Source organism: Colletotrichum destructivum, chromosome 3 (genome assembly GCF_034447905.1).
Source record: "Colletotrichum destructivum chromosome 3, complete sequence".
Taxonomy (NCBI): domain Eukaryota; kingdom Fungi; phylum Ascomycota; class Sordariomycetes; order Glomerellales; family Glomerellaceae; genus Colletotrichum; species Colletotrichum destructivum.
The window spans coordinates 98,735-112,761 of NC_085898.1; the positions used below are offsets into that span (position 1 = coordinate 98,735).

The following is a 14,027-nucleotide window of genomic DNA, read 5'->3' on the forward strand; positions in this document are numbered from 1 at the left end:
AGAACCGGTGAAAGCCAACGAACGGTTTGTCGGAAAACACATAGATTGCTTAGCAACAAGGGTTACCATAGTTGAAGACATGGCTATCAAGGAAGGCTAGTCCGACCGTTTCACTCCCTCCTTTTTGACAATTGCTTCGAGTTTGGGCAGTTCAAACTTTCTGTAGGAGAGCTCATCCAACAACCACTCCCCAAAGAACAGCCTAACAAACCAGACTGTTCCAGCCATACCGCCGGCCCAGAACCAGTTTCTGGCACCACCAAGCCAGCCGCCCAGCCAACCTTCGCCTTTCAAGGCCTCCGCGACAAGTTGCTGGGCAAACTCCTCGGTTGAGACAGTCGCGTTGTTTTGAGAAAACGTCAGCCGCCTGACGTACACGTCTTTGGCCCGAGCATAGAGGGAATTGGGCGGCAGCTCGCGGTTGAGCTTGGCGATCTGGCTCTTGACGGTTCCGGTCATGGAAACCATGACACGGACGCCAAAAGGACGCAACTCTTGGCGAAGAGTGCGGCTGTAGGAGTTCAGGGCTCCTTTGGTCGCCGTGTACACGGAACCGAAGACGTAGGGCGAGATGGAAGAAAGGCTGCTGATCATGATGATGAGGCCTCGAGCTGGGATCAACAGGGGTACAAAAGCCTGGACCATGGCCATGACACCGAACACGTTCGTCTCAAATGTCTGTCGAACCTCGTCCATGTCGATATCGGTAGCCGGTACGGTGTGGGTCAGGCCACTGCCGAATCATCAGACAACAGCTCATTCCCTAACATCCACCAAAGACTTTTGCAACACAGCCAACCAATGGAAGTCGCTCCGGGGGGGCTGTTGGCACTCTCGGATCAGGAACGAACTTACGCGTTGTTGACGAGAAAGTCGAGACGACCTCCCGTCAGCTCTGTAACATTCTTCTTGCAGGCGGCGATGCTCTCGGCGTTGGTCACATCAAGCGGGAGGGTCGTCAAGCCAAGGTCGCTCAAGTCTTTGAGCACTTCGGGCCGACGGGCTGTTGCGATGACGTGGAGTCCTGGCCACGAGGTTGCTGTAAGTATATGTGTATATATGGACGTCGCCAACTGCAGCGGGTTGTGATTAGGAGATCCGAATGCTCATGGGCACCCACCTTTGCCATGAAACTCCTTGGCCAAGGCGTGGCCGATTCCCCCCGGGGTGCAGCTGTTGCGGGTAGCACGTCAGTACACTAAATAAAGCCTTACGTTACGGCATGTTGTTGCAGCGAGTCAGGGATGAGGCCGCCTTCCACAAGTCTTGGGGGCTTACCCGGTGATCAACACCGTCTTCATGTTTGCTGGGATGCCCATCTCGACTCTGTTGCAAATGTTTCTCAGGGTATGGAGGATGGCAAAGGAGCTTGGGGCGATAGGACGAGCGTTTTCAAGGTAAAACAGCTCAGGAGGGCACTCGGACTCTCTCTCTCTCTCTCTGACCAAGATTCCGAGGTAAGACGGTTTTCACAGCCCAAGAAAGACATGTGGATCGTGCATGGCTGCCCTGCGATCCGCGGACTTCCGCTCAACAATCCGCGAACCCCGGTCGATCTCTTAGTCATCAGCGAGAACGCAAAGCAAAAATCCACACGCGCAGAACGGCGCAGCATCTTCTCCTTCTCCTCCTGTTTGATTGGCATGGCTGCCGACGTATCGTCTACTGCGATTGTGGGCAATGAGATGCTCAGGATCAAAGATTCTCCGTTTCCCAACAAATAAGAATGGGCATCAGGGATACAACCATTCGTACTAGTAAGCTCAAGTTCTAACACGTAAAAGTCCTTCTTCACAACAAAGTCACCTACAACAGTCAAGGCAATCCAAAACACTCGCTGGTTGAAACCCCGAAGTCAATTCGATATATGGACCGCTGGGACTACACTACATCATGAGGTAAACAACACGGCCTTAATTGTTGCCATCAGCCGAAGTGATGACAAGGCCATCCGCGGAGTATCGGCTTTGCTGTGGCGGTTGTGTTCGACAAGGCGTATCCGGTCGCCGTTCCGCGTATCCCACCGGATCTAAATACATCGCCTGTGGTGTAGACCTCTCACTTCCTCAAAGTTCAAAGATTCACTACTTTTATCCCAAAAATGGATAATTCTTAAGCTCCCTGATTGGGCAAAACAGTTCTTGGCAGCACTTTTGGTTGGAAACCTCCGCCCTTGGCAAAAATGAGGTTCCACTCGAATCCGATGGAAGAGGCACGCAAGTTAGAGTTGGCATTCGAGAAAAGACGTCACCTTTGGGAACGAACAAACTCGTCGCGTCATGTGTCTGCTGCCATTTGTATTTCCCCGCACTCTTCAAGGCGGGGGAAGCTGGGGTGATCGGTTGCACAGAGACTGCCAACTACCGACGACAGATTGCGGGGTTAGCAGGCTACAGGTACTTGTAGTGGATGTTGTCAGGGAGCTTTGGTTCATCCCATGAGTCAAGCTCGTGCTCCGTTATGTTTTGCCTCAGATAGTAAAGAGTAAAGAAGGCTTGAAAGGGTAAGTTGATTATGACATCGTCCTCTCGCTGGGTATGCTGAGTCCTACCAAGTACGCATGCCTAACTAACTACCTGAAGAACCAATTTCTCAGCCGGTCTCATTACAGACAAGAGTCTCCTCCATCTGCGCGCCGTTGCGTGCGTGCGTTGACTTTGGTGTTCCGGTGTTACTCCGCCATTGCTCCGCCATAGGCTAATAGCGACATTGCGATCAACACCCGATCACAAATGCCGCTCGCCATGTTGATCCATCCCCCTTGTCAGTCCGGGGACCCCGCAAACTAAACGGCCCGTCTACAGAAACCAGGTCTTGCAGTACGAGCTGGAGAGTCAAAACAAGCTAGTTACCTCCTCGACGGCATAGCTTTGACCGAGCTAGCTCGCCTGGTGCCTCGGGCGTTGACAGTAAGATGGAGCTCTTTACAATTCTAAGCACGACATGACGGGTGAAAGACAGCCGAAGGCCCCATCAAAGCGTCGAGTACGAGGTTATAGAGTTTTCGAGTATATAGGTTGGCATAGCTACGCAAATGGAGAGACCAAAACGGCTTCAGGCAACACATCTACCACCATATTCCATAAGCACATATTGTGCAAGCCTAGTGCAGTTCCATCATCGCCATGGCTGTGTCGATTTCTCAGGTGACCTTCGAACACCATCGACTGGCCTTCGGCATTGCCGAGTCGGAACCGCGTATCTCGTGGCGGTTCGACGGCAACGCTGTTGACTGGGAACAGAGCGCCTACGACGTTGAGATCTCCAGAGGCACAGATGGCTCTTCCAACATCCACAAATTCAACTCGTCCACATCGCTCCTCGTGCCCTGGCCCGAGCAAGCCCTCCAGACGGCAGAACAAGCCACTGTGAGAGCTCGCGCCCACGGCAAGCCCGGCCAGCCATCCACCCCTTGGTCCGACTGGGTCACGGTTGAGACAGGGCTCCTTAACTCCAGCGACTGGGCCGGTGCCGTTCCCATTGCGGCCGACAGAGACACCGAAGTTGACGCTCCCAAACGCCCGATATACTTCAGAAAATCCTTCCCAGTTGGCGCCAACGTCACCCGCGCTCGTTTGTACATCACAGCCTTGGGGATCTACGAGGCCGAAATCAACGGCAGGAGAGTTGGAGACTACGTTCTGGCGCCTGGTTGGCAATCGTACAACTACCGCCATGTATACGACACATACGACGTCACGGAACTCGTCACCGGCGGAGAAAACGCCATAGGTGTTGCCGTCGGCGAAGGCTGGTTCTCCGGACGACTGAGCTACGGCGGCGGTGTCCGAAACAACTATGGCGACACCATTGGCCTTCTCTCTCTTCTTGTCGTGACCCTCGACGACGGGAGTGTGGTCAAAGTACCGACCGACCCGACCTGGCAAGCAAACACAGGCCCCGTGGTGTCATCCGAGATCTACAACGGCGAACATTATGACTCGACACTCGAGGCGGCCGTTGAAGGGTGGTCCTCCGCAACGTTTGAGGCCAACAACTGGTTGTCAGTCAAGGAGCTGCCCGCACTGAAGGGCGAGTTGGTTCCGCCAGATGGCCCCCCCCGTCAGAAGAATTGAGGAGAGGAAACCCGAGTCCATTTTTGAGTCGCCTTCCGGCAAAACTATTATCGACTTTGGCCAGAACCTGGTAGGTTGGCTTCGGCTCACGGTCTCGGGACCCAGTGGGACAAACATCACGCTTCACCACGCCGAAGTCTTGGAAGACGGAGAGCTCGCCCTCCGGCCGCTCAGAGTCGCCACCGCTGCCGACTCCCTCATCTTGCACGGGAACGGCAACCAGACTTGGGAGCCGCGCTTCACTTTCCACGGATTCCGCTACGCCCAGATCGACGGATGGCCTCAAGAGACCCCGTTGACTGCGGAATCCGTCACCGCAGTGGTTGTCCACAGCGACATGGAACAGACTGGTTGGTTCGAATGCTCGAATCCACTACTGAACAAGTTCCATCAAAACGTGCGATGGTCTATGAAGGGCAACTTTCTGTCGATCCCCACCGATTGTCCCCAACGTGACGAGCGACTTGGGTGGACCGGCGACGCGCACGCCTTCGCTCCGACAGCAAACTATCTCTACGACGCGGCCGGCTTCTGGAAGGGTTGGCACAAGGACATTTGGTCCGAGATGCAGCGCAACGATTCCATGGTCGTACCTTTCACCATCCCTACGATTCCCCCGAATGATCCGGCGATGCCGGCTGCAGTGTGGGGTGATGTTGCAGTCGCCAATCCCTTCAACATCTACCAAGCCTTTGGTGATGTTGCCCTCCTGGAAGAGCAGTATCTCCAATCTCAGGCATGGATTGATACAGGAATCAGTCGCAACGAGGTTGGCCTGTGGAACCGGAGTTCGTTCCAGTTCGCCGACTGGCTTGATCCGAAGGCCCCCTCTGAAGAGCCGGGCAATGCTACGACGGCGAAACATTTGGTTGCTGATGCGTACCTCATCCACATGACCGAGTTTCTTGCCAACATGTCAGCAAGTCTTGGCCGTGATGAAGCGGCGGCCAAGTACAGAGCTCAGCGGGACAATTTGACGGCAGCATTCCATGATGCCTGGGTTCAGGATGGCGCCCTCGCTAACGAGACGCAGACGGCGTACGCCATGGCCCTCAACTTTGGCCTCTTCACAGACGAAGCGCAACGTTCGGCTGCCGCCGAGAAACTGCGGCAGATCGTCGCAGACAACGACTATCTCGTCGGTACTGGCTTTGCCGGCACTCCTCCGTTGGGCTTCGCCCTCCGAGATATTGGTGCTACCGAGGACTTTTACCGCATGCTTCTTCAGACACGCGTGCCCTCGTGGCTGTATCAGGTTGTCCAGAACGGCACGACCACATGGGAGCGATGGGACAGTCTTCTCGCAAACGGCAGCGTCAACCCTGGCGAGATGACCAGTTTCAATCACTACGCGTTCGGCTCGGTTGCGAACTGGATGCATCAAGTCATCGGCGGCATTGCACCCGCGGAGCCTGGCTGGAAGCGCATCACCGTTGCCCCGGTTCCCGGTGGTAACATCACCAGCGCCAACTCGAAATACATCAGCCCTTACGGAGAGGTCAAGGTCCAGTGGTGGTTTGAGAAGAATGCGGAGGAGAACGCTGCACATCGCAATGGGTTCCACCTGAATGTCGAGATTCCACCTAACACAAAGGCGGACATCACGTTGCCCAACGGAGGGGAGACACAAGAAGTCGGGTCTGGTTATTACGAGTTCCACGATCCAAGTTACCAGTTGGCTTGATTTCAGTCGCCGGGTAAGGTGCTTGGACGGAGGTTCGGGTTGTTCGATTCGAGGGGAGTAATACCATGTACTACAATGACCTATTGGCATTGCAATGATGAGGGTTGATCTTTTACTTTTGAAATGAAATGAACGAACACGCAGGAGTCATTAGGTAGGCATCATTAGGTAGGCATCATCTAATGAAGATCTCAGAAACGAATAACGCCATGTTTGAAAACCCTGAATGTTTCTGCCATGCAGGAATAGTGAAACCATTTTGAATCAGTAGACATTCAGAGACCTGACTTTAGGAGAAGATGTTGGCAAACTTGTTGATTCAACTAATCTCCTTGTTACATGCATGATAGCCTCAGCGCAACATCTCTGTCACTTTAAACTCTTCTCCGCTTCATTGCTTACTCAGTACTCCCACTTGGCTGTGAAGTGAATATGTCTGCTTTGGACCGAACCTGTATTCGGGCGGCCTATCTGGCTGGCTCAAGCCTACATGGGCAAGTAGGACTCGTCGGCGCTCGTCTCAGCTCGCTTCATGGGGAGATAAGACTCATCCGCGCTCGTCTCAGCTCGCTTCATGGGCAAGTAAGACTCATCCGCGCTCGTCTCGGCTCGTCTCATGGGAAGATAGGACTCGTCGGCACTGGTCTCGGCTCGCTTCATGGGCAAGTAAGACTCATCCGCGCTCGTCTCGGCTCGCTTCATGGGGAGGTAGGACTCGTCGGCACTGGTCTCGGCTCGCTTCATGGGGAGGTATGACTCGTCGGCACTCGTTTCGGCCCGTCTCATGGGAAGATAGGACTCATCAGCGTTGGTTTGAGCTGTTTATAGTCAGTAAAGTCAGCATAAATCTGAAGTGTTTAGCTCACCATGACCGGAATGAGGGATAGTAGGCAAAGATGCAACACAGGCCGTCAAGGCCATCACAATAATGGTGACCCTCATTTTTTTAGTTTTTTTTGAAGTCGGACTTGATTTGAGAAGTTGTAAGGATTAAGCGTCGTACTGGTGCGTTTCAAGTGTGAAGAGGTCCAAAGGTATCTGGATTCAAAGGCGGGTGGACTGGTTGATATGCTCTCTAGTCTAGCTGTAAAACCCATCCATCTCCTAGGTCACAAGTCCAGAGGGTGGGCAACACCAGAGGATTCCAAATTTGAAAAGTGCTCGTAGGAGAAGAATCCTTGCCTGCTAATGCAGCCGATCAAAAAGGCAGGTGACATCGTCGGTAAATAAATCGTACTGTCACGATTATATAACACACATATCACAGGTTAAGCTCCAGATTCATGTTGAACTTATGGGATTCCATATGGTGGCCAAACAAGAAACGTTGGGCATGAAGGATTCGAGTTAGCATCCATTAGCCCTCATGCATGGTCTAACCACTGAGAGTGCGTTCCATGGAGTGCTCTCAGTACTGACCTTCCACTTCGACTTTAGCTCAATGCCCCGCAACTGGGAGGATTCAAGTTGCATGCAAGAGAAGGAAGCAACCCGACAGATTATGACTGTTCGCAAGCGATAACGGGAGCGTGAGCGACTCGGAATCGGCGGGTTTTAGGTTTACAGTGATTTTAAGGTGCTTTCTGTCAAGGCATTCCATGTCTACTATGGCCTGGCTGCTCTCGTCGTAATCGCAGAGTGGTGCGATGACATCGAAATACTCAGCCGGCCGGGTGTTTGGCAAGCTGCACCACAACGTTGCAATTCACCTAATCCTCACTTGGTATGGAATACACCAGTTCCTTGTTCTTTCCCGCTCTTGTAGTGGGGTTGTCCAATGCTTGATCTGACGAAGTCTCGCGCGGATGGGGTGTGTGGGCGAGAACGACGAGGTGGCAACGTTGTGGTGGGCCGGGATTGGGCCGTCCGGACTCGGGGGAGGGAATCATCGGCTGGGTTTGGATCTGGTTGGCGGGAAACCTTGCCGGCTTGGTGTTTATCTGTTCCTTTAGGATCCGAATGCACCGCTAGATGTTGTGCATCTTCCTGTCAGTGGAAGTCCAGGCTTCGTTAGACAAACGTAAGCGCAGAACGCCATCCAAGATAAGATCACCGTAATGATGCAGACCTTCCACTTGCGGTGAGAAGGATGAGGAGATGGGGTCATTCATCGTACTAGCCGCACTTTTGAATTGTCTCCGCCGCCATGCTTGTGGTCACTGGTCGGGCTCGAAGATGTCAAGACGCCCCTCACACAGTCCGCAAATGCAGACCGGCAAGAAAAGACCCAGCTGCCAATCCATATCTGGGAGTTACGGGTCTTCTGCTGTTTTCTCCGTGTGTCCGAGGAAGGAATCCCTCCGTGACTTCTTGATATCGGGCTTTTGTTCTTGTCAATCATCAAAGGTCCTTGGCTCATTCTTTCACCTGGATTCTTCGCAATTATTGCCGTCTTGATTCCCCAAACCATTGTCGTTACTCTGGCGCAAAGTCCAACATACTTCTGATTGGTAACAAATATGGGCAGACACAACAAAGAATACTCTCCCGTCTACTCTGACGAGAGGTCAGTCACCAGCCTGGAGGATGTCGAGGTCGAACTCGCGGCAGCCCAGGAGCGGCAGCCATCAAGACTATCCAAGCTTGGGCTTTGGGCTGTCCACGCTGCATTTATGATCGTCTACACGTCGATCTTCATCGTTTCGATGTATCAGAAGAACACAGTCTCTGGGGTTTTTGGTCTATTGGATTGTGGGCCTTACACCATCGATGTTGCACTCTGGGGAGACTGACTGAAGGACAACAGCACCACCGAACGCCATTGGCGAGAAGACACATCTCGAAGTCTTCCCGATCCAGGGGCCGCCCCATGGAAAATACACGGGAGAACCGAGGCCTGAGGTAGATCAGGCGTGGAAAGACTTGTTGCAGTGTATGCAATCCCGAAGTCATCCACTCGAGAAGTCCGTCCACTGACCCGCAACATGAAGACAACAACATCAGAGTATCAGAAGACTGGGTACACCGATGGGGTCGGGAACACGAAGCTGTAAAGCTTCCCGACGGTGGCTATCTTGGCATGCTGAGTGTCTTCCATGAGCTTCACTGCATTGTAAGCATTGCGCAGTCTCGGGGAAAGGGGGGGCAAGGTTGGACAGAGCTAACCAACCGACTCGGACAGAAACGACTCTACCAGACGCTGTCTCCAGATTATTACTTCCCCAACGCGACCGAGCGAGAGATTGCGACGAACCGGGAGCACAACCGTAAGTCGCCTGCTGAATGAGACTGAGATTCCTGGCGATCGAGTGCTGAACCATGCCCCGCGCGACACAGAGCACTGCCTCGAGGTCCTCCGAATGGGTGCGGCCTGTCGTGGCGACATTTCCATCATCACTCACATGTGGACCGACATTGATGCGCAGCCCATCGTCAACCAGACGGCGCCACACCAGTGTGTTGACTTCGACAAGGTGATGGAGTACTCCCGCGACAACACCGTAGACGTGTATCAGGAGGACTACATCGTCCACCCCAAGTTCGGTAAGTACAACAAACTGCACCATATCATTCGAGCACAGGCTGATTAGGGGACAGGCCCGTCATTCCCCAAGGGAAACAGTATCAAGCCTTTCAAGGGACAGGAAATGGGACATCACCACTAGGGTCGAGCCTTGCTTGTTTGTGGCCAGGAAAAAAGAGATGGACATGTAGAGTATGGAAGTACAATCAACCCGACCTACGGAAGGATTTGCTTCAGATAGGTTGGTGATGCGTTAAACTTACAACCTGTAAAAATGAATGCTACGATCGACAGCTGGGAGGAGGAACAACAGGCGGTTGTAAATAGCGGCGGTATCGTTTAGTAAGCAAGCTGAATGAAACCTCTAGTCAGGATTTTTCTCCATTGGGAGATACCTGCCCAGGTATGCAAGAATAAAACCAAGTTTGCTGCTCCCAAGGGTTGATACCACCAGTTTGCTTCGGTCATAATAGGTAGATGTGGGAACCGAAGGGTGGCCCCACCCCACACCGAAAGCTATCCAATTCTGCTTATCTATTGGCTTCTGACCGAAGGTCACGTGGTCTCGAAATGTCTGCATCGCCGCGAGAAAGAGAGAGAAAAAAAAAAAGTTCTCCGAACCCGATCGAGCTTCGCATCCACCGCCAAAACGATCACGCCGACCACCCTCTCTTCCGCCGAAGCAAGACGCTCCTCCCCCCTACGCAACATCAACAACCTCTCCACACCCCAGTCTTTTCGTTCCAAGATGCATTTGATGTACACCCTCGACGAGGCGGGCAACCGCGTCTACACCCTCAAGAAGGTGGTTGACGGCAAGGTCACCAAGTCCGCCCACCCTGCGCGTTTCTCCCCCGACGACAAGTGGTCGCGCCAGCGTGTGACGCTGAAGCGCCGCTTCAACCTGCTCCTCACCCAGCAGAGTGAGTCCCCCACGATTCGTTTTCGGAGATCGAACAGCCACTAACAAACACGCCTCGTAGAGCCCGAGTAGATTTGTACATCACGCAGTCTCGGCGAGCCCAAAACCAAATCACGATACCCGGTCGGCCGCGATACCTTGGCTCGAACACAATAAACAGTATGCGTTGATACCATTGCGACTTGTGTGGAACGAGGAAGGGGGACACGGCCTGGCGCGGCACAGAGGGTGAGGGAGGAGTGGTGGGAGAGAGAGAGGAAGAGCAACGATGTCTGGGCTTCGCAAAGCTCAAGACTCGTAGATACAAAATCAGGCTCTGGTTCACACAAAAGAAAAAAACGGCGTTGGGGGGGGGAAGGCTTGCATTCATGAGGGAAATCGGAGTCTCATTACTCGGTCCATGTTGCGATAGACGCTCTGCGATTCGAAAAAAAACAAAAGAACCCTGAGCGGCGCATCTAAAATTCAAACCTTGTCTATTTTTCTTCCCATTGTCCGTCCATCCAGTCATTCCGTTCATCATCGAGGCCTTTTCCCCCTCCATCCCTTCCCCCCCTTTTTGAGAGTTTGTAATGGTATCATATGAACATCAGCCTCGGCCTCGCCGCTATGGCCCCCCTCCTCTCTACTTTTATCTCCTCTTACGTCCGTTGATGTTTCTACCCGGACCCAGCCTGACCTTTCCGTTGGCACTTTGCCGGTCACCAGTAAGAATGCTCGGCAAGTAGTCCTCGTCCATGAGGTCCCTCCGCCGAGCGCGCTGGTTTTCGCCTACGGCCTTCTCGTACTCCTTCTGGTCCTCTGCAAAAATGAGGTTCGTGCCCCAGTTGTTCTTGCCTCCGGCGTGCTTGGCAAGCTTGCCGCTGGCCGTGCCGGCCACGGGCTTGGGGATACTGAAGACGTTGCCTCTCTTGTTCCACTGGAAGTTGCGCTTCAAGTGGATCTTGAAAGTGCCGTCCTCCTCCGTCGTGCACGATGTGCGGGTCAGGGTGGCCTGCCCGCAGCTAGGGCAGAACTGTCTGTCCATCTTCTTGCAGACCTGGAAGCACCCGTGGCATCGCAGCACCCAGGTCTTGAGCTGGGTGATGCGAGCCATGGACGGCGACAACAGGTTGAGGCCAATTCTCAGGGCGACGTTTTGCATGGCGTAATCGGAGGTGAGGATGCCGACCTTGACATCGATGGCGGGGGCCGTCGGCTGGAGCAGCTTGCTGTCCTTCTCCTTGTGCTTCTTGACGTTGGACGGCGTGATCCAGCCGTCCTCCGAGTCTGACCCTTCGCCCTGCGCCTCGTTGGCGTCGGCGACGCTGGAGACGACGGGCTCGGACGTTGTCTTGTCGTCCACCTCGAGCTTGCTCAAGTCTTGTGTAATCTCTGCCGCTGCCGCCGCCGCATCCGCATCCGCGTCCGCATTTGCTGCATCCGACGAAGAGGCTTCCGCCGTCGCATTCTGCTGGTTTTCGCGCTGCGTCGCTTCGGCGCTCTGTTCAAGAGAGATGCCCTCGGATGGCTGGGCCGGCTCGGCAACGGTGTCGCCTACGGTAGAAGGCCCCTCTTGGGATTCGACCTCGGAACCAGCCTCAGGCTTCGTTTCCGGGGCCTCGCTGCTGCTTGCCGGAGCATTTGTGCTGGTGTCGTCGACGCGCTGGCCCGGCTCTTTCCTCAGTCTCTGGTCGCCTCCGTTCTTCTCGAGCTCGAGCTCGTAGGTCAGGGCAAGCAGGTGTAAATCGGGCCTGCTGAGAACCTCGAGGTCACCGGAGCGGCGGGCAAAGTTGGAAACAAACTTGATGCTGTCGGGGCGGGGGCTGCGGATCTTGACGAAGGGCATGAGGGTGGTCTCGACTCGGGTGCGGGTGTTGACGTCGCGGATTTCGTCGATGATGGAGGGGAGCATGTACAGCTCGTCGGCCTGGGCGAGGAGGGTACTGACGGGGGGGTCGTTCTTGATCAATGGGCCGGTATCGAGGACGAGGGCGTGGATGGGCTTGCGCTCCTCGGGGGCCGTTGGGCTCGCGACCGCCGGGGCAGCGGCCACGGAATCATTTGACATGATGGCGGGGATTTGCGTTTGCAGATGAGTTCGTGGGTATGAGGATAATTCGGTGCAGAACAGAATACACAAAAAACCGTGTCAAGGAACCGCAGTCGAAACGCTTTCCGAACCGTATCCTTGGGCGAGCGAAAAGGCGATGCGGCGAATGATTTTGAGTGCAACGGGAAATTTCTCTATCGCGGGGTTGTGGTGGGGTACTTTTTTTTTCGATAGGGACTTGACTACCTGTATCTTCCCTCCCTTCCCTTCCCCCACCCACTCACTAAGGTACCTCGCTCGGTCAGCGCCATCAGCTCTTCCATACCCTAAGCTGCTTTAACTCACCGAACCGTGTTCACCGAATCCGCGGTCCTACGGAGCCTGGTCCGAACCACTATTCCGAATGTACTGCGGCGGCGTCGACTTTACCTAGCGGTGCTCCAACTCTGATTATGGGGGTTTAGAAGTATTTCCCTCGCTATTACAATGTCTGTGTTCTGACTAGGTAATCCAACAAACAAGAGTCTGCTTCACGTCACCCTGCAACAAGTGATATATAATGCTATACAGATACGGGCCTTGGGAGACTTGATGTTTGCCTGAAAGGATGCCAAGGTATTACCGAAAACTTCATGTCAAACTCTGGCATCTCCCCCCTTCCCTTTATCCACTGCACGAAGCGTTTGAATAATCCCCACGCCATAAAGGTAAGTTGCTTACAGCCATATGCACCTCTTCTATCCATTTAACGACAGTGGGTTGCGTCTCATGTCTCGAGGTTCTCATAGGATGGACTTTCTGCTGGGATCGTGGAAACACCATCCATCATCAAAACCTTGGAGACTCCGTCCTTGATATCATTCCCTCCTCCACAATCACCACAGAGCGAGCGAGCACAGTCTTTGCAGCGTCCTGCGACAAAACCGTGCACCCGCCAAGCACAGTCGGCTGTCGGGAATGGTTTGGGATGTACTCTGTACTCTTTACTCATTCGAGCCCTCGTCCGTCCGTGCGTGCGTGTGTCAAAACTGAAGATCCCAGTGATTCCAAACGACACGACGAAAAGAACAGCAACGGAACAACGTCGTTCTAACGGCCCGGGTCATTGGTGGAAACAGGATTGCGTGCGAATTGTCAAAACGACGTCTTTTCGAATGGCGCGGAGGGGCTTCGTTTTGTTGGTTGAGACGTCGTTGGATCATGTGCATGTCATATCAATATAGAACGGCTATCGGCGCTGGCTCTCGGCATTCTCCACGTCCGAGAGCCGCAGTCAAGCAGACATGTGAGTCCTAAGTGCGAAAGTCTTTCGGCATTATTGTCTTGTGTACAGTGTGACTGACCATGGTCACTAAACAATAAGACCCTGGGAGGTTTCCCTCTCCCCTGTCATATTTGGTTCGGTTTTGAAGCACTCGGCTCACTGGGCTGTTGTTGTTTCATTCAGAGCAACGTACTTCGAGCTGTTTGTGCAGCATGTAAATCATCCGAAGCCAAGAGATGGCCGACAGCCGTCGAACATCCCGGAGAGGCGCCCGGTGGATGGTCCTCCATCTGGCACAAATCTCTCTCTCTCTTCACCGTACATGTTGACACAGCTGCTCACGAAATGTGGAACTTGTCCTCGTCGTTGGATTCCGAGTCTGCCGCCGCCGCTGTTGAATTACCCAAGTTTTTATTTTCGTTCTCTTATTTCCAGATGCAACCATAAAAGACGACACACGAAGACTCAGATGTCTCGCAAGGTTCCTCCATTTTGCCGCGACCCGTAAGGCTTAACCCAACCTACACTACGGGTGCGTATAAACCACCAAAGATCAGGCAAACTTACGCCCTGTCATTCCCCCGGA

The 14,027-nt window shown here is 53.7% G+C and overlaps 6 protein-coding genes across 6 annotated transcripts; 3 read left to right on the forward strand and 3 right to left on the reverse strand.

The window, feature by feature from the left end:
• Position 1: 1 nt before the first annotated feature.
• CDEST_04087 (Putative short-chain dehydrogenase/reductase SDR, NAD(P)-binding domain superfamily) lies at positions 2-1,487 on the reverse strand. The gene is made up of 4 exons (XM_062920246.1): positions 1,279-1,487; positions 1,121-1,173; positions 856-1,024; positions 2-733 (listed from the first exon to the last, which is right to left on the reverse strand). The coding sequence occupies exons 1-4, from the start codon at positions 1,317-1,319 to the stop codon at positions 97-99; spliced, it is 900 nt and encodes a 299-aa protein (XP_062776297.1). The 5' UTR covers positions 1,320-1,487; the 3' UTR covers positions 2-96.
• Positions 1,488-3,125: 1,638 nt separating this feature from the next.
• On the forward strand, positions 3,126-5,760 carry CDEST_04088 (Putative alpha-L-rhamnosidase, concanavalin-like domain, six-hairpin glycosidase superfamily; the record flags this gene model as incomplete). Its single annotated transcript, XM_062920247.1, has 2 exons — positions 3,126-4,036; positions 4,071-5,760. 2 exons carry the CDS (start codon positions 3,126-3,128, stop codon positions 5,758-5,760), a joined length of 2,601 nt encoding a protein of 866 aa, XP_062776298.1.
• A 482-nt stretch (positions 5,761-6,242) lies between these two features.
• Positions 6,243-6,796, reverse strand: CDEST_04089 (uncharacterized protein). Its single transcript, XM_062920248.1, has 2 exons — positions 6,627-6,796; positions 6,243-6,578 (listed from the first exon to the last, which is right to left on the reverse strand). The coding sequence occupies exons 1-2, from the start codon at positions 6,700-6,702 to the stop codon at positions 6,247-6,249; spliced, it is 408 nt and encodes a 135-aa protein (XP_062776299.1). The 5' UTR covers positions 6,703-6,796; the 3' UTR covers positions 6,243-6,246.
• A 1,423-nt stretch (positions 6,797-8,219) lies between these two features.
• Positions 8,220-9,365, forward strand: CDEST_04090 (Putative mycotoxin biosynthesis protein UstYa; the record flags this gene model as incomplete). The annotated part of the gene is made up of 5 exons (XM_062920249.1): positions 8,220-8,451; positions 8,507-8,632; positions 8,691-8,966; positions 9,037-9,243; positions 9,298-9,365. 5 exons carry the CDS (start codon positions 8,220-8,222, stop codon positions 9,363-9,365), a joined length of 909 nt encoding a protein of 302 aa, XP_062776300.1.
• A 480-nt stretch (positions 9,366-9,845) lies between these two features.
• CDEST_04091 (Putative H/ACA ribonucleoprotein complex, subunit Nop10) lies at positions 9,846-12,372 on the forward strand. The gene is made up of 2 exons (XM_062920250.1): positions 9,846-10,146; positions 10,207-12,372. Exons 1-2 carry the CDS (start codon positions 9,972-9,974, stop codon positions 10,215-10,217), a joined length of 186 nt encoding a protein of 61 aa, XP_062776301.1. The 5' UTR covers positions 9,846-9,971; the 3' UTR covers positions 10,218-12,372.
• On the reverse strand, positions 10,776-12,366 carry CDEST_04092 (Putative RNA-binding protein NOB1). Its single transcript, XM_062920251.1, has one exon. It carries the CDS (start codon positions 12,193-12,195, stop codon positions 10,777-10,779), a length of 1,419 nt encoding a protein of 472 aa, XP_062776302.1. The 5' UTR covers positions 12,196-12,366; the 3' UTR covers position 10,776.
• Positions 12,373-14,027: the final 1,655 nt, after the last annotated feature.

Coding starts and splice junctions, on each gene's coding strand:
- CDEST_04087 (XM_062920246.1), bottom strand. CDS start 1,319: ATGGGCATCCCAGCAAACATGAAGACGGTGTTGATCACCGG. Junction 1,174..1,278: donor AAGACGGTGTTGATCACCGG/GTAAGCCCCCAA, acceptor TACCCGCAACAG/CTGCACCCCGGGGGGAATCG. Junction 1,025..1,120: donor CAAGGAGTTTCATGGCAAAG/GTGGGTGCCCAT, acceptor CCTCGTGGCCAG/GACTCCACGTCATCGCAACA.
- CDEST_04089 (XM_062920248.1), bottom strand. CDS start 6,702: ATGAGGGTCACCATTATTGTGATGGCCTTGACGGCCTGTGTTGCATCT. Junction 6,579..6,626: donor TATCCCTCATTCCGGTCATG/GTGAGCTAAACA, acceptor GACTATAAACAG/CTCAAACCAACGCTGATGAG.
- CDEST_04091 (XM_062920250.1), top strand. CDS start 9,972: ATGCATTTGATGTACACCCTCGACGAGGCGGGCAACCGCGTCTACACC.
- CDEST_04092 (XM_062920251.1), bottom strand. CDS start 12,195: ATGTCAAATGATTCCGTGGCCGCTGCCCCGGCGGTCGCGAGCCCAACG.